At 38.8% G+C, this 23,440-nt stretch overlaps 1 protein-coding gene across 2 annotated transcripts; it reads left to right on the top strand.

The window, feature by feature from the left end:
• Positions 1–614: 614 nt before the first annotated feature.
• LOC306875396 (sodium- and chloride-dependent taurine transporter-like) lies at positions 615–21,292 on the top strand. Of its 2 annotated transcripts, none has more exons than XM_079425911.1 (14): positions 615–844; positions 6,504–6,733; positions 7,262–7,396; positions 8,852–9,086; positions 10,720–10,852; positions 11,845–11,979; positions 12,648–12,751; positions 12,867–12,991; positions 14,877–14,989; positions 15,619–15,756; positions 16,500–16,602; positions 18,807–18,907; positions 20,239–20,409; positions 20,489–21,292. In XM_079425911.1, exons 2-14 carry the CDS (start codon positions 6,505–6,507, stop codon positions 20,642–20,644), a joined length of 1,878 nt encoding a protein of 625 aa, XP_079282037.1. In that variant the 5' UTR covers positions 615–844; position 6,504; the 3' UTR covers positions 20,645–21,292. The 2 variants fall into 2 exon arrangements, with proteins under 2 accessions (XP_079282037.1, XP_079282036.1); XM_079425910.1 differs by lacking the exon at positions 615–844 and adding an exon at positions 4,449–4,680.
• The last annotated feature ends 2,148 nt before the right edge of the window (positions 21,293–23,440 follow it).

Genomic DNA, 23,440 nt, shown 5'->3' with positions numbered 1-23,440 from the left:
AAACTCATCTACATCTTAGATGACCCGAGGGGGAGTAAACATTCAGCAAATCAGTCTTTAAACATAAATATATTGCTGCTTTATATTGAAAAAAAAGGGGTGCCTCACAAGATGATCCTCATATTTTATAGGCAACAAAAACTTTGAAAACTGGTTTAGCTTACACAAGTACCAGTACTGTCCTTACATCAAATATTAAACTGCATAGCATGTTCCCTGTTTAAATGCAGCCGAACCTGACTTGCACCTTTAATGAGACTCTCTGGAGGTTTACAGTTACCAATGGCCCACAGCTGATATTAAATTAGAGATGTTCTCGTCTGAGGTTCAGGTAAAGGCTGTCCAGCTCAGAGGTGCTGTGATGGTTCCTCTTACCTATCAATTGTCACTCACGTCTTTGGCAGGACTACTGAAGCGATTTCCCAGATGAGCTAGAGGAATCACTCTGTAGGCATGAATCATTTGGCATTCTTGCTGCTTTTATATGCATACACTAAGACTACTGTATCAAAGCACAAGCATTGATTGACACAGCAGTGCTTGTACAGACATTGGCCAGTGGCGGCGCAGTTGAGGAGGCGCGGCAGTATAGCGCGTTGGAGGCGCGCTTTTCTGAACACAGGAAGCGGGCGCTTTAAGAAGACGCGCTGCTCCGCAGACAGGAGGCAGGCCGGTGTTTTTCCACAACTGATGTCTAATGGTCACCCATGTTGAGAGACAAAGGTCAGAAAAAAAAGCTCATAAACTAAATTTACCGCTGCCGCTGTTATTCAGCACCGAGCCGCCGCACAATACAGAAGGAACAAGAACGTTTCAAAGGAATTAAAGCAAATACACATTGAAGGTAACGTTATTTCCCATCTTTGCTCTTTGGATTTAGTATAACGCACGGATTTGAGACCAGTAATATTTTATTTTTAGCTTAATTTACAACGTTTTCAGAATCTTTTTTTTTCACAACATTACTTAAAATTCAACAGCTTGTCTTAGTTGTCACACATGCTGAAAAGAGTTTGTTAAGGGATCCAGGAAGTAGCCAGCTTGTCTAATGTTATTAGGCTATTTTAACAAAGGCTTATTCAGTAATAGCCTATAGCCATATATATAATAAAGGTAATAATATAATGGTTTGTTTCATTGTATAAATGATTCATGATGATTTGACAGGCTTTTAAACTGGGGGTCCATGCTGCTCAATGCGCTTGTGTTGATGCTGTCACTTGTCTTTGAGTGTCTTACACTCCCGCTGTAGACAAATATAACTGAGTGCTGACTGCATGGAGTTAAAAATAGCCAGCTTGACCTCCCTCGTTGAAAACCTGTATCATTGAGGGTTTTAAAAACACGAGTTTAATCTGAGATATTCACCTCAATAGCGTCAAGCGCGTGAAATACAATGTAACGTTACAAATGAACATTACGCACACCAAGATGCGACTGTAGCTGCAGCCGGGATGTTTTTAACTTTTCGCGAAAGTTTGTGACAGGGACACACCTCCTCTAAGTTGGTCTTGTATGCGTCTTTGGCGACGGTTCACACAAGGACGCGTTCCTGCGTTTAAAAACGAAACTAAGTGGAACTAAGAGGAACTCGAGGGCGTTTAAAAATATTCTACATAGAAAACGTTCTTGATTGTGTATTTTTTTTTTTTTGTAAGTTCCTCGGTTCTAAAAACGCCGTCTCGAGACACATGCGTTCACAAGATTGTTTTTAACTTAAAAACGCGAGGCTGCAAACCGGCCAAATACAATAGCTTTTCGTATGAACCAGCATCCTAATGAACTGACAGTGCGACTAAAGTTGTCTCGCAGACAGGTTCATCTAGCAGCCTACTTAGGGTTATGCGGCAGTCAGCTAAGTCCCTGCTCAAACAAACACAATACAGGATACAGAGTTTAGGTTTCTGTGCACATGCCAGCTTGCAAACCTAGCACACTGATAAGGGTAACAGCCACAATGCATTTGAGACCGATGACATTTTCTTAGTGAGAAATGAGGACCTAAACAGTTATTCAGTGTGCTGTCTATCTTAGTGTGTCATGAAAGAGAACCGCAAATATATGAGCCTATCAGCTCCTTTTTAATTGATGTCAATAAAAAAAGTAAGACAATGCGATACTGTGTCATGACTGCCAAAAAACAGCTCTCTGCCCAGAATTTAGTTTACCACTTTAGACTTTGAACTTTTCCCAGCATGCTTTTTTTTATTTATTTGGATTTAGTTGTGTCTCTTTAATATAAATTGTGAAGCAAATTTCACATTGAGAAGACTGAATAATGCAAATTTTGTATTCAGTACAGTTTCCTAAATATTCAACAATATGAAAAAGAGAACAGATAGCACAACAGCACACTCTCTGAGTGCAGTTCACTGACCCGGTTCACTTTTAAATATAATTTTTACCATTTTACCTTTTTATTGACCTGCAACAGTCCCTGTACCCAATTTTGCCACCCATAAAAATTAATTTAGCATGTATTTGAAATGTATTTATTTATTTATATTTTCTTAGTGAATTATAGTATCTTCAGCTTTCCACTTGTTGTTTTGGTCAGGCGACAAATATTCCCTTTGAATAAGCATGACATTTGTGGAATCGTAAATATACAAGGTTAAAAGTTCTTGGCGGACACTGGAGACACATGACAGAAGTCTGGCTACTGTATACTGACAAGTCAGACCAGTTGACTTGATTTATGGCATAAACTTCCAGTGGATAAATTATGGTCTTTGCGTTTTGATTACAGGACAAATCAAAAGTCAATATGACCACATTAATGGTTATGATTTTGACCACATTAATGGATATGATTACAATGAAGAGCCAATAGTGTGTAAACTTTAATTATTAAACACTAGCTTAGGTTGTTCAATTATATCGGTGCTTAACTCTGAATTATTCTCCAAGAGTTGACACCATTACTTAGATCCTCTCTCATTTATATTTCATAACTGGCATACTGACCCTGAATCCACTGGGTCAGATTTGTTCTTTGCAATGTATACTAAAAGCCAAGGGTTTTACAAAAAAGGACCCCCATGGGACCATAAGCGAGTGCTTTGGAACATATAAAAAAAAAGAAAGAAATATTTTTTTAGGGCTGTCAAAGTTTACTTGTCAACTTACTGTAAGATATACATATATTACAATAAATTAATGTAACAACCATAATATTTTAGTAAGGGTACTTACAAAGAGGTCTTGGCATCAAAAAGTTTATAAACTTTTGAGGACTACCTTGTCAACATCCCACCATGACCACACCACTGCAGCAGAATGCAAATGCAAACGTCTTAATCTCCAGTGATATAGTTTGGTTCACTATGGCTAGGCAGTGAGAGCGCAATGCATCACGTCATAGATTATGTACAAGTGGATCAAACTCTGCTGTCAACACTTGACTTGAATGTTCATGACTTCAGTTTCATGCATCATTGCTGCATTGTGAGGTTTACATAAATGGATAAGAGTGTGATTCTAGTGGTCCGGACTCTGTTTATGTGGTGGAACGAGTGCAGAAAGGAAGACATTTAATGTGAGAGCACTCAGGAAATGTACATGGTTCTAAAATAGGGATGGTTACGTAATGAGCCAAGTGCCTCGTGCCGACTCTAGACCTGAAGTCTCCCTCGATAGTTGGGACTATGTAGCAATCCTGCCGCTCAGCTGAGATGACAAAGTTGGTGGCCCAAACAAATCCCTGACGGCCACAGGCTATGTGACCCATAGATGCGTGAGAACAAATCACTTCCAATTACGAGCTTCTTGGAGGCGACTGATTGCGGATTCCGTAGTGAAGCTGCTCCATCTTCCATTGAAGAAAACTTGAGAGTTTTGACCAACACGGTGTGATTCAAGTCTATTGTTTCTACTTGGGAATCAAACAGACCTAGTCAGTGTCCCAAAGCAGGCTGACATGTGTCACAATTTTTGCAGCGTTCCAACAATGTGCGCTAAAAGGGCAAAAAATGCTAGCGGATCCTTTGTTCTGTATTTTTGAACAAATTGCCTGATCCAGAATTCATAGAGATGGTCCTGTGAGCACAAATCGCCATTGTTCCTTTATCATGGCTGTGCTGCCAAATGCAAAAGGCTGTGGGAAACAAGTCATACAAGAGGCTTTTGTTACTAGTCACATTTAGCCCTATGCAAATGCACTGGGCCTTGTCTTTGCTTCAGTGCTGTTCAGAATCTAAGTCAGATTTGACAGTCAGTCAAATATTGTACTCTCTCTTCAAACCACTATACAAAAAGTATATAATTGTTCTTTGACTACATGTCAAAGTATGTTAAGCTAAGATACTTGTCTTGAAAAGAAAAGCTATTAATGGCAGGAGCCTGCAAACCATCAGCTGTTCAAGTGAAATGCAACAGAGGTGAGGATTGCTGTCCACATGCTCTTGTTTGTTGCATCTGCGGCTCGGGTTGCCACAAGTGGACGCCACACATGCAAAGATAAATAGTTTCAGATGGACCTCTGATACTTCTGGGGAGTGGAAATTTACCATCCAGCTGCGACCAATCTACTGATTGCATTTAATTGTCTTAGTCTGTGGGCGGGTCATAGTGTCACCTCGGCTTACACTGAGCCCTGTAGAGATTGGGGCCGTATGGTCAGAGGTATGGTGTTTGCTGAGAGAACAACACAGACCAATTGGATTCAGCCATGAAGGAAATGTAAGTGACAGGCAGCACGTTCGTTTGAGGGAATGTTTGTGTTTGTGGATAATGGGAAAGGGGTCAAATTTGAGGAATAAGATTAAAGATTAGACTTTTTGGAATTTGTCATGTGGGATGTTAAAAACTTAGATCAGAAATGTCTTTAAAACTGAATTTATTTTATTGACCAATTAATTATTGCCAACTCCTGGGCAAAAATGGCATTGCAACAAGGCACCAACCAGTTGCATTTCTTAACCCACTTGTTTGCTTTCTTTGACTCTCGGCCAGTAAAGTTTGTCACCACAGTGATATGAGTGGAAATGGAAAGTGTCTGGAGGATTTTGCTGTAGTTATTTAACAGAACGTGTTTGAGTTGTAGCGAGCTCCTAAGCCTTTGAAATATACTGATTTAACCTTCCTAAAGAGGATGAATGTAATTTCCTAAAATTTGTAGCCATTTTTAACAGTCTTGTGTTGCCAAGTGTATGATTCTGTGCTAAATTCGAAAATATAACAGAGAATCACCAATTAAATGGGAACTATTTAGTGTAAAAATAACACCCAAATTCTTTCACCGTAAAAGACAGAGAAACCTCCAGAAGATCAATTTAAAAGAACTTGAGTCCTGGCATGCTGCCACACTAGTTAGCATGTTTATTAAGTTGTATGTTTAGTAAAGCAACGGAAAAGAGAATATACGTGTATTTATTGATCGTCAAACACGCTGAAGATTTTCCCCCGTCTTCTTCCGTCTCCTTGAGAGCAGGGGAAAAAAGCAGGCTTGTGTTGAAGAAACCGGCCTCACAGTGGGGCTATAGTTTGTCCAAGCGTTGCTAAGCTCTAAGGGAGTCTGGAACGGGTAGGGATGTTGGAGCTGACTTTGGTATCTTACTCTCTGGGATTCATCTAAGGGGCTCCATGGCAAGTTTGGCTCGTGCTTTGAAACAGAAAACGCCAAGCCTGACATAATTACTCCATCCTTGAATAGAATCCTGACAGCATAAACACTGTGTTACTTAAAGGGACATGGGCAAGATAAACATGCCAGTTCTGCATCGAAACTGCAGTGCTGGAGTTTTTATTAAATCATTAATAAAATTATATTTTTTATGTGCGTGACTGCGTTTCCTTGTGGGCCATAATGTGATGTATATCTGAGTGAAATGTGTATTTTATCCAGCAGGAAGTGAATGGATTGTGAAAATGGCAAACAATATTTTCTTACATTTTTTCTTTTGATTTGATTTCCAGTGATATTAAGTACAATTTATAGTATAAGTACGAATTTACTTTGACAAAACAATATAATGTGTAATAGGTTTATAGTGTACAAATCATTTAAAACAAGACCAGGGAAATGTTTTAGCAAAGTAAAGAGGGTCCATTTAGATCTTATGCTGACTTTAAACTTGTTGGTGTTAAATACTGATGTGCTTGCTTTCTCATCGCCTATGTGGTTGTCTGTTGGCATCCTGTCATGTTGACTACAGACATACTTCACAAGCAACAAAGAAAGTGATTAAGCTTATCAGTTTTATGACTAGGTTTAATGTACTATTGGTCATAGCTAAGTTATTGTACCAAGTATCATGACACTTTCTTTCAGTTCTTTTGTACATGGAAATTTCCTGTGTTCAAACCTCAAAAAGGTGACTTTAATGACGTTAACCGTCATGTTATATTCTTTTGTGAACATTTCTCACTCCTAAAAAAGCTGTTGTTCTAAATTCTCTCTTTATGTTTGACCTAATTGTAAATGATTTAGAAAACTAAACAGGAACTTTTTGATGTCTGAACCTAATTCTGTCAAGTGTTCTAACCCCTTGTTTTCTTTTTAGCATGGCCCAGAAGGAGAAACTTCAGTGTCTAAAGGACTTCCACAAAGACATTCTGAAACCCTCCCCTGGAAAGAGCCCAGGCACGAGACCAGAGGATGAAGCCGAGGGGAAACACCCCCAAAGGGAAAAGTGGGCTAGCAAGCTTGACTTTCTTCTCTCAGTCGCCGGGGGCTTCGTTGGTTTAGGCAATGTCTGGCGGTTCCCGTACCTCTGCTACAAAAATGGCGGAGGTGAGCAGATTTGTTTATACTTTTGGACTTTGAACATGTGACAGTCATAACTTAATTAGTCATTTCCTTGACCTCATTTCTGGAATCTACTCCAAAGATTATCAATTGTATAAATTCATTCAAAAATAAAAATAGTCATTTACTCACCATCAGGTTGTTTCAAACCCAAATGATAATCTTGTTCTGTAGGACACACATGGAGATGTTTAGAAGCTGCTGTTTTTCCATAGAACACAAGAGACTGATTAAATTGTCAAACTTCATAAATGTTTAAATTGAACTATAAAGTGTTTCAAAGCCATACGAAAGCTCATCTCATGTCATAAGTCTCTTAATAATTAATGCACACTCAGATCAACAACAATCATGTACTAATTTTGAGAATTGAAAAGAGAATGAGAGCACGTGTCAAAGCCTTACACTGTACTGAATGAACTCCTTAAGTAATATGAGTTAAACACTAATCCAGCATATAATAATATATAATAATTGACAGAATAAAGCAAATCTTCTCCTGGCTCCATTTAGGTGCTTTTCTCATCCCATACTTCATCTTCCTGTTTGGTGGAGGACTGCCTGTATTCTTCCTGGAGGTGGCACTCGGTCAGTTTACCTCTGAGGGAGGAATCACCTGTTGGGAGAAACTTTGCCCCATTTTTACAGGTGAGTTTGTTGAACTAGTATTTCCTTTACCAGAGATTAAAATCGAATATAATGGCCATCAATGGAGAACAATGCTTTTTGCTGCCAGTTGGTGTAGTTATGGTATCTGCCAGCAGGGGCAAATGGGGCCATGCCAAGCACTCTGACCCCTTGGTAAGGACAGAGAGTGAGAGCTGTGTCACAGATACCACCAGCTGTACCTGAAGATAGGCTGTGCAAGACATACAGGTTTCATATATGATAGGAAATGCGTATATCAAAAATAGTAGTTAGGGATAACCCCATCTTCCTCACCTCTCAGAGCCACTAATAAGAATTATATCTTAAAAATTAGGTTGAGACTAGCCAATCTACTGGCAGTTATGAATGATGCCCATTTTTTTGTAATTTTTTTTTTTTATTAAATCTCATTAACTTATAAAGTTCCATTATCCAATAAAGTATTCATTATGTGCTCCCACTTAAATATGGCTCCATCTGCTAATTCCTATGGAGATGTTCGTGTAGACCAAAGCAGTAAACTGAACGAAAATCTTGACAGTGCTATTAAATTTGACACTTTTATTTGCAAAATATTGACATGCACCAAGAGTGATATGTAATAGATTATTTCTACATGGATAAACATGTCTTTGCCACATGTTGAATAGTCCTCAAGTATTCATGTCATCAGTCTGTTAATTGCAGCCTGTCTTCTCGCTACTCAAGGGACTTGTAGTAGTTTCATTTTCAGCCTGGCTAGTAGCAGAGACAAGGTAACATCAGGAGCTGTCAATTTATGAACTGGCTAAGAAGCTTGAACTGTAGCTTGTATAATTGGATGTACCTTCAACTTGTGTGGTGTCCTGGCTAAAGCTAGATCTAGGGATCAGGAGGTTGCTGGTTCGAGCCTCACAAAGAGCAATCACCATTGCACCCTAAAAAAGAAATCAAAACCCAGAGTAAATGAATACTTTGGGGAAAAAAAAAAAAAAAAAAAAGATTTCCACCAAAATATCTCTTATATAAAGAGTATATCAAACCTCTCAAAAATGTATTCCGACCAAGTTCATTACTGATTTAAACAGAGTTTACCAGTGTGAGCAATCATTACATGCAAACTGCTGAATTACCCATATCCCTCTGCCAGTGAATGAGGTGACAGCTTTGGTCTGTTTTGCTTTCCAGTCAACCTGGCCAACATTGATTTACACAGTTCAAACTCTGAACCAATGTCTTGCATCACTTACCTCCAACTATGGACAAGTTTATTCCATGTTTATACAGAAAGCACAAGAAGGTTGCATAGAAGTTTGTCATTTATTTATCCATTCTCATGCTCCACTGGAGCACAACTCCTTTCATTGTGGTCATTAAGGTTATAATAACAAATTGCAAACACTTTGAATAACTACAGTGTGCTGAGTCAGTCCAGAGTGCCGTTGGCTTAATGTCATCATTCCTCTCTTTGTACAGGTATTGGCTATGCGTCCATCGTGATAGTTTCTCTGCTGAACATCTACTACATTGTGATTCTGGCCTGGGGCTTGTACTACCTGTTCCAGTGCTTTCAGCCAGAGCTTCCCTGGGCAAGCTGCAACAACAAATGGAACACAGAAAATTGTGTGGAGGATACCCTCCGCAAGAACAAGACACTCTGGGGGGCTGTGAACGCCACTAACTTCACTTCCCCCGTCACTGAGTTCTGGGAGTAAGTTCTCATTACTTGAGTACAATTTTGTCGTGTACTTTGAAAGCCATCCAAATCAACATTTAGTTGAGAAGTTGTGGGGTTATGAAAGCCTAATTGTTTCTGTACAATTGTCCTCGATCATTCCCAAAGACTATGGAGCTTGTTTACTCTCTTGGTGATGTTGTCATTGTAAATAGCTGTCTTATGGAATCTTCAAAATACTTAATGCTATTGACTAGGGGTATTCAGTAGATCCACAGTCCTGCAGAGTTTAGATTAAATCCTGATCCAACACTCCTGGCTGTAATCTTATGCCAAAATAATCCCCCAGACTTTGGTTAGCTGGTTTAGGCCTATTTTGACTAAACCTGATAGAACAATGGGTTACACTGAGCAGTTCCAATATTGATCCCCCTTTCTTTAAACCGAAGGGTCTGGAGTAGGGATGGGCAACTTTGGCCCTGGAAGGTCACTGTGCTGCAGAGTTTAGCTCCATCCACATCCTAGTAATTTTCAACCAATCCTGAAGTCTAAGATAAAATTTTACAGGTGTGTTTGATTAGAGATGGAGCCAAATTCTGCAGGACAGTAGCTCTCCAGTTGCACATCCCTGGTTTAGATCTCCAGACTGTCTTCTAAAGACCAATATTTTCACAGAGTTTAGCTCCATCCCTAATTAAACACACCTTAAGGTCTTCAAGAAACTTTCAAGAAGGTGTGATGGAGCAGGTTAAAGCTAAACTCTGCAGGAAGGTGGCCCTCTAGCCGCAGGACTGCACACAGCTGATCTAGCAGAAGGCTAGTGGTGGTATTATAACTCTATGGTGGTGTGTATTCAAGAAGGCAATGTTAACTTACCATCACAAACATCCTGAACTTACTTGAGGTAAGCAAGGAGGTTGAGTCAACCCAGAGTATGTTCATGGTGGACAACAAGATAACCTGCTTTGCAGAAGGTTATGCTCAGAGCATAAGTTGCTAAGGCTACCTACTTACCCTCAAAGTTATGTCTGCTTTTGGAACCGAAAGTTTGTTTTCTGTTAACTTGCTAAACTCAACCCGGTATGTCTCAGAACCTGCTTTCTGGAATACCCCCAGGTGTATCTAACCAGGCTACTGCAGGGCTACCATCCTGCAGAGTTTAGCACCAAGCCTAATCAAACACACCTGAGCTACCCAAATCAAGGTGTTCAAGGTTACTTGAAATTTACAGGTAGGTGTGGAGCAGGTTTGGAATGGAAATCTGCAGGAAGGTAGACCTCCAGAAGCGAGTTGGCTACACCTGCTCTATAATCACTGGCTTCTTGTAATGATTTGTACTTAAACACTTGTTCCTCTATAGCAGGGGTGTCCAAACTTGGTCCTGGAGGGCCAGTGTCCTGCAGAGTTTAGCTCCAATCCTAATTAAACACCTGAACCAGCTAATCAAGGTCTTACTAGGCATATTAGAAACTTCCAGGCAGGTGTGTTGAGGCAAGTTGAAGCTATATTCTGCAGGACACCGGGCCCTCCAGGACCGAGTTTGGACACCCCTGCTATAGAGAACTGTCATAGCAGATTAAACAATTTCTCTGATTATTTGAATGGTAGCTCCTTAAACTCCCTCAAGGGCTTTAGAGTGTCTCACCAGCAAACATTCTTTCCACCACAGGCGAAATGTCCTCAGCATCTCCGATGGTATCGAGCACGTGGGTCATATTAAATGGGACCTGGCTCTGTGTCTGCTCGCTGTGTGGGTCATCTGTTTCTTCTGCATCTGGAAAGGCGTTAAGTCCACTGGGAAGGTGAGCTTGGTTGCATTGCACAAATTCTTTCAACTTCAGTCAGTTCATTTAACTAATAATAGTTTTTAAATTGTCATTGGAGTTATAAGTAGCTAGGGAGATTTGAACGTTACCTTAGTCAGTGTTGTCAACATAAACATACCAGCAGTTCCCTGGTTAGCAGCAATAGTAACTATAGCACACCTCCTTCCTAAAAGAGACCGTAAAGTCTATCAGCAGACACCACCTCTTGACTTTGGCACAAGTTCCCCTTGAGCATGCACTTGTGAATCTTATCATGGCTCCAGCAAAGACACTACTAGAATTGCTACACAGCAATCTATTCTGACAATGGATACTTTAGGACTGACTTCTTCATGCAATGAAGGCTGGTTCATGCTGCCCTAAAAAAAAAAAAAATTCAAGTTGGTGTTTGGATTTTAGTTTGTTAGGAAATTGATTTAAAGTCTTTAAAAGGCTCCTTTTTCTCTTCACTTGAAGCCATTTTGACATGGAAAATATGTGATGAGCTCCATTAAAGATTGCTTAAAGGTGGCATATGAAAGATTACTTTCCGTTATCTATTTATTTTATTTTTTGTGACAGTCTGCATATTTGTCATGCAATTTTTTATTTTTTTTTTAAATGTACAATGCAATTTTAAAATTTATTTGCAGGTAATTAATGTTTTGATGTAGTTTTTGGCACTGTGGTCAAAATAACATTTCTAGCCAAGCCAAACATTACATGATTGGAGGAAAATGGCTGACCAGAAAGTATATCCTCTAAAGCCAATATAAAACTGTCAGTGAAGTTAAGCTGTAAATTGCATGTTAGCCTTGGAAATGTTTTTGATAGAATGTCATCTCAGAATGCTGGAAAGTATGACAAGTCTTTTAAAGAAAAAGCTCTGCTTTAATTTTCTAAATTGTCAAATAACCTACTAAGTTTGTGGGTTTTAATACAACCATAGCATTAAATTTAACCTCAGTGTTCTTGGCTTTTCTGCTTAGGTTGTGTACGTCACGGCAACATTCCCATTTGTCATGTTAATTGTCCTGCTTGTACGGGGTGTCACTCTTCCTGGGGCAGCCGAGGGCATCAAATTTTATCTGTACCCAAATGTGACTCGTCTTGGAGACCCAGAGGTAAGATCTCATAGCTATTTACATCAAAAGGCTTTATAATATCACCTACCCACCAAAACATGATTCCACACCACTTTGGTCCCTATGGCAATCAACTTGGATGAAAAGACCAGCATAGTTGGTTCATAGCATATGTTATGTTTTGCATGCTGGTCCCCATCAGGCTTAACTAGCTTAACAAACAAGACAACCTTAGTCAACTAGCTGCAACAAAGACCAACTCTAGATTGACCTACTTCTAAAACTAGGTTTTGCTGGTGAACAACAAGACTGTGCTAGTCCATCAGCTGTCTAGTTACTAAATCAGCACTAACTAATATAAATCAGCCACCTAAGATGGACTTTTCAGCAGGAAAAGTGCTGTTTACTCTTGTCGATATAATGTACACCAGTGACCGTCTGCAACTTAAACCCAGAAAAAACTTTGGATGTACAGTTTACAGAGAGAAACCCAAGATATGCAAAAGTCTACACAAAAAAAGCTCATTATGGCCTCACTCAGAAAGCTACAAATCTAAACATGACATTAAGTTGTTGAAACAATTTATATTAGTCCTTCATGATGTATCCAGTTCTGGAGGACCTACAAGAGGCTGAACGCATGCACATATTTGAGTTTGCTTAATTCATGTTGTCAGTCAGCAAATGGTTTGGCGTCTTGTGTCTAGGTGTGGATCGATGCAGGAACACAGATTTTCTTCTCTTACGCCATCTGTCTTGGAGCCATGACGTCACTGGGAAGCTACAACAAGTACAAATACAACTGCTACAGGTGTGTTTCAATGTCCCGGGGGTGGGAGGGGGGCTTAGTCCAGTGAACGGGCAAAGTGGGAACGTAGGGTAACTTTGTGTTAATTAACAAACTCCATGACATATGTGTGACATAGGGACTGTTTGCTGCTGGGAGCCCTGAACAGCGCTACCAGTTTTGTGTCTGGCTTCGCAATATTTTCCGTCCTGGGCTTCATGGCACAAGAGCAAGGGGTGGACATAGCCGATGTGGCAGAGTCAGGTACGAGGGTCAAGCAGCAGTGATGGTGGGCACTGCTGCAGCAAATAACAACACGAAAAAAGTTTGGTCAACCCTGTAGTGAAAACCGTGGCAAAAATCGACGCCTGTAGACAATTCGGAGCCAATAAAACTAGTTCCAGGGCCTAGAACTAAAAAGAGAGCCTAAAATTTGGAACCTTCGTCGTCATTCGTCAGATAAAAAACAAAATGAATAAGAAATGTAGAAGGTCTCTTGGTGGAAAGCGGAATTCGATTGGAATCGACTGTAGAACTGTACGGAGACTGCATTCTTGGAGCAACTGGGAACATTAAGTCCTAGTCCACTAATGGCGAAGAATCAACTTTTGTGTGAAACGGCATTGACTGCTGTTCAAGACAGTTTCCACTGGTGACCCTAATCAAGAAGCATCTTGTGCCAAGTTCAGGATAGAGGCAATTTGCAACATGCTTTTGGAGAGTTTGGGTTTAAGTCCTCGAGAACTCTATGCAGTTTGACTAAGGTCGCCAAGTCAGTTCCTATTGGTTCCTTTTTCTACCCTGGACACACTACATGGCCAAAAGTATGCTGACACTTTCCTCTATTTGGTGCGTTTGGCTATTTCAGCTACACCCTTTACTTACAAGCAGGTGCCTACAATGAAGTATACAACCAAGCAGTCATCTTAAGACAGAATGGTTTACTGAGACTCTTGTGGAAGAAGCTCAGACCTAAACCTCACTGAGCACTTTTTGGCTATATTGAAACATCAACTGTGAGCCAGACCTCAGTCAAACACCTACTGGAATGCCTTCCCAGAAGGGTGGAAGCTTAATGCTCATGGTTTTGAAAGTAAATGTTCAACAAGCACATATGGGTGAGATATTCTGGTGTCTACATACTTTTGACCATCTAGCGCATATCAGACATTTCTCAAAATGGCTCGTCTTTCACACTGCTTTTAGACCTGTGGTACAGGTTCATCTTCAGTAAGTCTCATGTTGAAAGAGATCAGTTGATGTAACGACTGCTTTTTAAGCTCAAGTTTTTCCAAATGTCTAGTCTTCTGCACTGTTCATGCTTTGGCCCTTCTCTGTGGAGACTTTGGTCTAAGTATGTCTGCTCGAGAGGTGCACAAAACATCTTTATCACTTTGTTTACAAGACACACAAACCTAAACTTTACTTGAACTTCTGTGCATATCAGCACAATTATGTTTGTATGGAGCCAAAGGATCCTTATCAGGGAGTCTTTCAGGATTATTTAGTTGGATGCATTTCTAAACATCTCAAATGGCAAGAAGCTTAAATGCGCTTTTTTTGCAAAGGAAAAGTACATTTTGGGGCTTAATTTTCAGTCATAGAAGCACCAACCTGACTCTGCGGAACGTGCATTTTAATGTACTTTGACATTATGCTATGTGGGACATTGTTTCAATTTGGTCTTTGGCTTTATTATATACTGTATGTGTTGTGCTTGTTTTTGCATCTAACCTCTGTTGAACAGATTGGATCCTACATTTTGTTGCAGTAGCAAATGGAGGTGTTTGTGTTACCTCTGAGGTTGTTCTTTGTAATGTTGAATTTGGAACCTGTAGTATTATACAGGAAATATCACACCGCTCATGAAACCCTTTCTAGATTTCGAAACAGCCGAAGTTAACCTCAAGATGCTAATTTCGCAAGAAGATGCACTGAAACAGTCATTGGATTGTTTATCAACGAACCACTGGCAGTAATTTTGCCTGGCTTGATCACTTTGTCATGTAGATGTTCGCTCCATTTTTCTTGTCTCCTTTTGGTCTGTGCCGACAACGAAACGCACCGCATAGATCAAACTGTGCAAATTGCTAGCATTGCTAATTGTACTTTCTCCACTTCCCCACCCCCTCTGTTCTCTTCCCAATAGGTCCTGGCTTGGCCTTCATTGCTTACCCTAAAGCTGTGTCTATGATGCCACTTCCTACATTTTGGGCAATTCTTTTCTTCATTATGCTTCTGCTGTTGGGTCTCGACAGTCAGGTAAGTACCATATGAAAAACTGTTATGCTAAACCACTTCAGTACCATTAGTTTACAGAGTTGTAATTGCATACAGCCAGATGTTGATGTTCAACCCAGTCTGTGGACCTTTCAGAAAACATTTTTGGAATTAAATAGCTAATGGCTAAAGCTAATTTCTTAGCTAACAGTTACAGTGCAGTAGGTTAAATACAATTAAAAAGCCCTGTAAATTCAACAACAGATCAGTGTAGCAAATTAAGCCACAGTACACAAGAAAACATGGTAACAAGCAAGGAAAAAAAAAAACACTGCTAAATCGGTGTCCATCCACATCCAGAGGGTCCACTAAACTAGTGTGTGGTGCTTGGACTGTTAAATTAAGTTTCTAAAATAATATTCATGCAGCTGTGCTGGATAACATTAAAGAATGTCTATGTACAGTACTACTTACAGTAATACATTTCATTACAGTATGTTACAACTTCAGTGCACTGACCTATTTCCTATTGACTGGCCTCAAAGCTAATAGTCCTGAACAAAAAGCCACAAACTCCTTTCTTTGTCGTTTTATACTGTATAATATTCACTCAAAATATGAAATCTTTGATAAACAGTTTGTGATGACCGCGTTACTTTTTCTTTTCCCAGTTTGTCGAAGTGGAAGGGCAGATCACATCCCTAGTGGATCTGTATCCATCCTTCCTAAGGAAGGGTTATCGGCGTGAAATCTTCATAGCTATAGTCTGTTTTATGAGCTACCTGTTGGGACTTACCATGGTCACCGAGGTAAGCGCAACAGTCGAATACACTTATGAAGCATTTCCCTTCCAAATCCATCCTAATTCTAGTCTTTACCACTTTGCAAACAAATTGGATCAGCTGGTTTCGACTGGCTAAATAAAGAGCGTATCAAATGCAGCTTAGTTGAATGATCAGGCACCATATGTTTTCCTTTTAGGATTTTAGTGACATTGTCATTTGATAGTGTGTGTGTGTGTGGCCCTCAACCAAACCCACGGTTCCTGTAATCAAGAACGCCACACTCATGCCAGATCTACTGCCCAAGCTCGCTCCCATAAGGAAGAGGCCTTCACTCCCAGCAGTGCCTTATCACTCCCAGTTCCATGTCTTTTTATGGACGTCCTGACCTGCTTTAAGCAGTGAGAATTCCACAGAGGAATCACACTGCTATACTAGGAGTTCCGGCCTGGTCTGACAATGCACATCTAAGATTCTTTTGGCCACCTTCAAATCTCGGCCCCTGATTGCTAAGCCCCTGGAACAGTGATCAACTGGGAATGCTATTCTGTGGCTTGAGCCACACAGTGCCCCATTTTTTTCCGTGACATAATGTCTTATGTCACCCCTGAATGCATTGTGCAACAAATGTTTTTGTTACCAAAAGAAAACTAGTCAAGTGTTTAGCCAACCCTTGCTCATAACAGTCCTCTATTGTGTCGGCCTTGTAATTACAGCATGTACCAGAGCCTACTTGCTTTTTTCAATAGTTATTTGTGTCTGTTTTTCAGGGTGGCATGTATGTGTTTCAACTCTTTGACTACTATGCAGCCAGCGGCGTGTGCCTTTTATGGGTTGCATTCTTTGAATGTATTGCTGTAGCCTGGGTTTATGGTGAGTATTTAGTAGTTAACAGAAAATGTGTTAAAATATTCATAATGTACTTTAAAACAAAAACCCGGTTACTGTTACGTTTTCAACAGTAAAAATGCAAGATATAGCATTTTGAGTTCAACCCTGTTACTGCTTTATTTCCCCCATTATAACAAATGTTAATCCTTGTAATTGCGATACACTTAAGTAGAGATGGTCACTGTCCTGCAGAGTTTAGCTCCATAATCAAACACACCTTAAAAAGTTAGCCATTCAACACTTACTGAAGTTGGTGTAAGAAAAAGAGATCAGAACACAATGCATGTTTTATTCATTGGAAATATGAGTTTATCCTTAACTACATAATCAATATATGACTTGCTCATCCCTGCTGAGTAAAAGAGTAATTTACACCAAAGGCCTTTCCACACTGCGCGCGATGCAAATCACCAGCGAATGTTGCTTTCACACCGAGCGCGAAACGAATGTTTGCCTTCTGCTAATTCACGCCTGCACGCTAGGTGGCACTGACCAACAATGCATTTTTGATGAAATGAAATATTCAAGAAAATGATTATGACGATATATTTTTATACTTATTATTATATGATATGTCTATTTGCATATTTCATGTGTACGGAAGATCTAGAGAGTGAACGCACTCTAACTCGTAACACTCGCGCACGTGGAAGAAAACAGACTGTGTTCTACAGATCACATGATTCAGTGGAGAATTATTAGAAATGATATTCTGTATGAAGGACATGTGAGAATAAATCTGGTCCCAAATATCAACGATAACAAAAACTCAGCATCCACGCTCTTATCCGGGATACTCTTCTTCTTTGTTTACACTAGTTTTCGAAATGGCGCCACCATTCACACCCTTTCTTGCAACAGCATCTGTTCCGGTCATGTGATCCTAGCTCAACTGTGATTGGACGGCCCGTGTTTTCGCTTTGCGAAACTGAAAAGACTTGTCGGACGAAATAAAAACCTTTGCTTTTTTGGTGCGCGAATGTTTGCGGTCTATGTGGAAGCAGCCATAGGAAGCCGTTTTATTCCAGTGCGTCATCGTGTGCAAAATTCGTCTCGCTTTTCCGCGCTCAGGTGGAAAATCATGCAGTAACAGGGTTGCAGATTTAAGGCCTTTCCACACTATGACTAATAATATTTAAAGTTGATATACAAAAGAAGTAAAAAAAAATTGGATCCATTTACAAAATCAACTCATTTACACTTTCCCAGATTTTTTTTTTTTACCACAGAAATTAAATATCGTCTTCGTTCATTACGCCAATCCACCCTGTTACCAAAATTTTTGTAGGAAAAAAAATCAAGCAAATGTCCTTTATTTATTATAAATATGAGGTTTATTTATTGTTAATATGATTTGAAAATAAAAATCATGTGACCCTTAACTAGCTCACCCCTGCTGAGCAACAGAGTAATTTAGGCTAAATCTGCAACCCTGTTACTGCATAAGTTTCCAACTAATACTAATAATGGTATACAAAAATTGTTATACCAAAGTAATAAAATGCATTTGACTCCTTTTACAGCATGCCACTTTCTCAGTCCAAATCCCCCCACACACAAATTGAATGTTGATTTAAAGTGCCAACAAGCCAGCATATGAGTTCTCTTTTCTTGGGAGATGAAACAAAGCCCTTATTGCTGGAAAATGACTTGTTATAAAAGGAATGATTGTGAAATATTCTCAGGTGTGGTTCTTTGTTTAAACAGAGTGTGGGTTATTTAGAATTATTTAGTGTGCAAATCAGGGTTTCTACTGTACGATTGAACCTAGTTCTGAAACTAAGTCTTTGACATAATGTCTTTGTTCACTACTGTCATGACCTTGATTTCTAAACCTAAATGTTTCATGAATGTCAGTATATGCCAACTTCTCTTGTTAATAGAGCTGCTGCTGAGGTGGCTTAAACTCTGCATGCAGGTAGAGTCAGGTTAAAACACTAATATTCTTTACTATGGGAGGTTTTCCTGATAACATGCTGCCCTGTTTGCACAAAAGGTCTGCACAATACAAAAAGTTACAACTCCAGACACAGTGTAATCGTTTTTCCCTGCCAACCCAAACAAGACACCAAATTGCTAATGTAATTATAGTTACTACAGTGCAGATAGATGGAAACATCATCTTAATGCAGTATCATGTTATTGTTTGTGAATTTCATACCTGATCACATTCCTCCTCTTCACAGGCGCTGATAATTTCTATGATGCAATTGAAGAGATGATTGGTTACAGACCAAATCCCTGGATGAAGTGGAGTTGGACTGTAATCACACCTTTTCTGTGTGTGGTAAGTTCATTTTAGGTGAAGAAAGCGTCCCTAAAACAGGTTAAATTAGTGGTTTTCTTATGTATAGATGCATTGTTAAAAAAAAAAAAAGTGAAGTGCTTCTCCACAGATTTTCTTAGGCCCACTACGCAGTAGGTTTCCTAAAATGACACATTAAGGTCCTGTGAAAGAGTATTTTTACACAGCTCAATTTGAGATTGTGTGCTTTCTACCCTCCCCCATGGCTACACGTGCTAATTCTGCTATTCCACTTTGGATTTGCTGCAAAAATCCGGCTCCCATCTCACTGTAACAGAGCTCCAGATGGGGTGACCATCTGCCTGGCCAACAGAATGAATGGAAGGAGCTGTGGATGAGTGCAGGATTAGTTTCCATGAGATCATGAATGTCGTTTTTCTGTGAACATCATAGGACTATAGGGGGAAAGAAATCCCTTCCAAATGTACAGCCATACAGCTTTTAAAGAGTGAGGAGACTTATCTTCCTTTAAATTAAAGGTCTCTCTTGCAGTGGATTAACCGGTTTAGTCATTTTGGAAACTTGGTTTTAAAGGGTGATTCACAGAAAGCGAAGCCTACAGCATAATCAAAAATATAAAAATTATTACTACTAATAATAATTATTACTAATATGCATTTATGATTTAGATTTTTAAAGACAAATGAAGCCCATTTTAAAACGTAGTATTATACTATTAAATGGCAAATTATCAAGCATAATTATTAAATGGTACACATTGATTTGTTTATAAATAACTACATTAATGATATTTATTATTTACATTATCAATAATACATTAGTATTAAATGTCGTTAAATAGGAAATGATTATACATTTTTGTTAGCATAGCATAATTTTACTATTCAATAAAACAATATTTTTGGCTATTTATTCAATAATAAATAACTAATTATACTTTTTTTTTTTTTTTTTTTTTTTGAATCATGTATTAAACCAAAAAATAAATAAAATGGCAAAATTATTTATGTACGAACTAAATTACAATAACAATGCCATTTGTTTTAATCAATAAAGTGACATGTACTGTTGTCGTTGTTTAAATGCATATATAGCAAATAAATGGCATGTATTAACAATAAATTAATTAAAATCATTACAATAAACAATGTTATTACTATTATTGTTAATAATAATAGTTTATTTCAAAGTCTAATATGATCGTTTTTTTTTTTGTCACCCCTTCATTTTGATTAGTCTGTGACCAATTACATTACATTACAAGTCAGGCACAGTAATGGGAGACGGCACTTGTGTATTGGACATTGGATTGAGTGTGCTGTTGTGACCCCTGCTTTTTTCTTTTGCTGCAGGGATGCTTTGTCTTCTCATTGGTAAAGTACATGCCCTTGAGATACAACAAGGTCTACGAGTACCCGGACTGGTCCATTGGCGTCGGTTGGACCCTCGCCCTCGCGTCCATGATCTGCATACCAATGGTGGTTGTGATCAAAATCATTCAATCAGATGGACCCCTCATAGAGGTGAGTCAGTCGTGTCAACAACAAAAAGGTTCTTTACCAATGAACAAGCCAGTAATGTTCCTTTTATGTTCTCCTCCAGAGGATCAAAGCGGTGGCGGCACCCGTGAGGGGAGGAGCCAGTTCTTGCCCCCAAGAATACCAGCCCAAATGCAATGAGCTGGCGCAGCCGCTGGACCCCAACTGGAACGGAGGCTTGACGAAGCCCACCCACACCATCGTAGAGACTATGATGTGAACGCTCTCTGTGAGAGGATTTAATGACCTGCTTTTCCATTACATATATGTGATTCTATATACATGTATAAAAATATATACTCCTGTAACTTTTGACTAGTCGTAGGACCAGGTTTACATTGCTACGCATCTGCACTAGGAGTCCTTGTTTTGTTTTGTTTTTCTACAGAGGAAGTTACATTTTTCTGTCTGTTTTTTAAATATTTTTATCATAATACTATCATTACTATTATTGTCGCTGTTATTAGACAGAGAACAGATTGCAAACAGCAGTATCCTGAATGTAGAACCATGCCCGTTATATTTTTGTAACTTTTATCTTGTGCATATCGAAATTAAACTAAGCTGTGCTTATTTTTACAGAATCGAGAATCATAAAGGGCTCCATAAACGTGAATTGCGAAAAGTACACATTGGTGTACAAAGATCTCGTCCTCCCCAAACATGAAATGGTCATCTTTTAAGGAATAGAAGTCGTTATGCATTATTGTAGAGCTTTAAGTGTGTCCCAACAAACTGTTTAGACTAGAGATTGTGCTGTCCGGAAGAATCGAGCCATTAGCACTGCTTGTTTTCAATGCATTATACCACTGAGAACAATACATTCTCCATACTTGTTGCACCATTTAAATGGATAGTTTATGAAAAATTGTAATTTACTCTCCCTTAAGCCGTTTCAAACCTGTATGACTTTCATTTTTCTGTGGATCACGGATGAAGAATGATTCAACGATTTCGACGATTCGACGAAGTCAAAGGGGTCCAAAACATTTAAAACGTTTGAATGCAGACTTTTAAAAACATGTTTCAAAGTTTTTGATAATACCATTATCATCTCCGTGTAAACTATAAAAAAAACACAAATTTGTGAAAACATCGCCAACTACTGGCCTGGCATACATAATACAGCATTTTTAATGGTTTTCGTGGATCCAAGTTTCTAAGAAGTTCCGCAACAAAGGAAAAACGTGAGAGTGAATAATTAACGTAACTTTAATTTTTGCATGAACTGTCCCTTAAGTCTGTTTTGTAAACTTTCTGACGTTGCAAGTTGGAAACGGCGCGCAACTTCGAAAATATGCAGCACACCAATTCCTAGCAGTCTCAGCCCTCTTCTAAAGATGCATTCACAGTGAGCAACTTCCTGTAGCAGAGACAATAGGCGTGTCCATTCTATTTGCGCAATTAACGGAGAAAAAAATGCAAATTTAGAGTTTGAGCTTAGTAAATCTGGGCATAATTTTTAAGTATATCCACTGTGCTATTCGGAAGTCGCCCACATTGATTCATAGTCACCAAACACATTCTGATTTTGGGATATCAGAATGTAAAGCTGCCTGGAGAGATTTAAAAACCACGTAGATTCAGGGTAGTTTCGTACATTTTGTATCAAAACTCTTTATATTTCCAATCACATTTGCCTTTTGTATTCAGAAATATCACTGTATTTGACTGTTCTGTTCAGCAATTACCAATAGATCTCATCCACAACTGTTAATCGACAAGAAAAAAAAAGCTTGCTGCGAACTGTAATGTGCAATACTTTGTAGAACGAAATGCATTGTTTTTTCACCTGTCTTTCAGAAAGTTGGTACTTGGAAGTGTGGGATTACGTATGACTTTTAAGCTGTTGTAATATTTCAGAAACAATGAACAGGGGCCAATTTAAGCTACTGTAAACGGTATGCTGAATTAACACCAAAAACTCAATGCTTATCTACTTACTGTGACAATTTATACTTTTTTAATTAGAAAGTAAACCTTAATTCTAAGTATTATGCCAATGTTATGGATTAAATTTATTGGATTTAATGATTTTTTGACTTGGCCAAGTTAAAACCGTAGCCAATCTCAAAGGGAGATGCTCAATTGATCTCAACAGCTTCTACTTTGGTACCTGTGGGATGCTTCATTTACAGAAAAAATAATTGTAAATGTTAATGTTGAAAGAGGCACAATTTTTTAGCAATACAGAGATTTAACAACAGAGACTGGCTTCCCAATGTTGTGCATCTCTTGAAACCCTTCCAGTTTTGAAAAATCGCTAAAGGGGGCAGTGTTTATAAATGCAAGAGAGAACCTTTTTAAAGTAATGATTAGAAATGTTTTATTTTTTTATTTCAAGGATGTGTAAAAAGCAAGTGTATCGATAAAAGAATTTACAGTACCCAAAAAAAAGAAAAATGGAAAAAAAAAGTTTTTATCTCTTAATAAACATTTATCTTTTAAAAACCCTTCTGATTGTGGTGAACATTTGACATTCAGAATTTGTGAACGTTTTACACCATTGTACTGTTTCTTCAGTGTTTTGTTTAGTTATATAAAACAAGGTAGTGTTTTGTTTGGCTTCAATTCTGAGTATAAGCTCTCCCTGTGTTTTTCTCAGCATCTTGCACCATGGAAAATATAGAATTTTTGGCTGCCTACCATAACCTACAAATAAAAATAAACGCAGTGCATGGGCATACTGCTGGTGAATGGATGAATGGAAGGAATGATTAATTGTCAGGGGACTGCTTGTTCTTAGAGGAACAAATGATCTCAAAAACAGATTCATCTGGGCTTTTCTGGATGGCATTTCAGTTGTTTCACCTCATGACTAATAATCCCTCTAAAGAGACTTTTTCATCTTGTTAAACGGGATTAGCATCCTGTGACAATCCTGTAAAAATGGCAGAACATCCACAGTCAAACTCATCTGCCACAGTGACGCTCAAACTATATTTGGTAAAAACATGGCAGAGAGAATCCAGCTACATTCACATTCCTTGGGATCTGCATCCAATTAGCAGAAATA

This window comes from Barbus barbus (genome assembly GCF_936440315.1).
Source record: "Barbus barbus genome assembly, chromosome: 9".
Lineage (NCBI taxonomy): Eukaryota > Metazoa > Chordata > Actinopteri > Cypriniformes > Cyprinidae > Barbus > Barbus barbus.
This window is presented reverse-complemented; position numbering and strand designations above follow the sequence as displayed.

What these genes read in the sequence shown, in the direction of transcription:
- LOC306875396 (XM_079425910.1), top strand. An exon ending in ACTTTGCCCCATTTTTACAG is followed by an intron (nt 7,397 to 8,851) that starts GTGAGTTTGTTG and finishes CTCTTTGTACAG; the next exon opens with GTATTGGCTATGCGTCCATC. An exon ending in AGCCGATGTGGCAGAGTCAG is followed by an intron (nt 12,992 to 14,876) that starts GTACGAGGGTCA and finishes TCTTCCCAATAG; the next exon opens with GTCCTGGCTTGGCCTTCATT.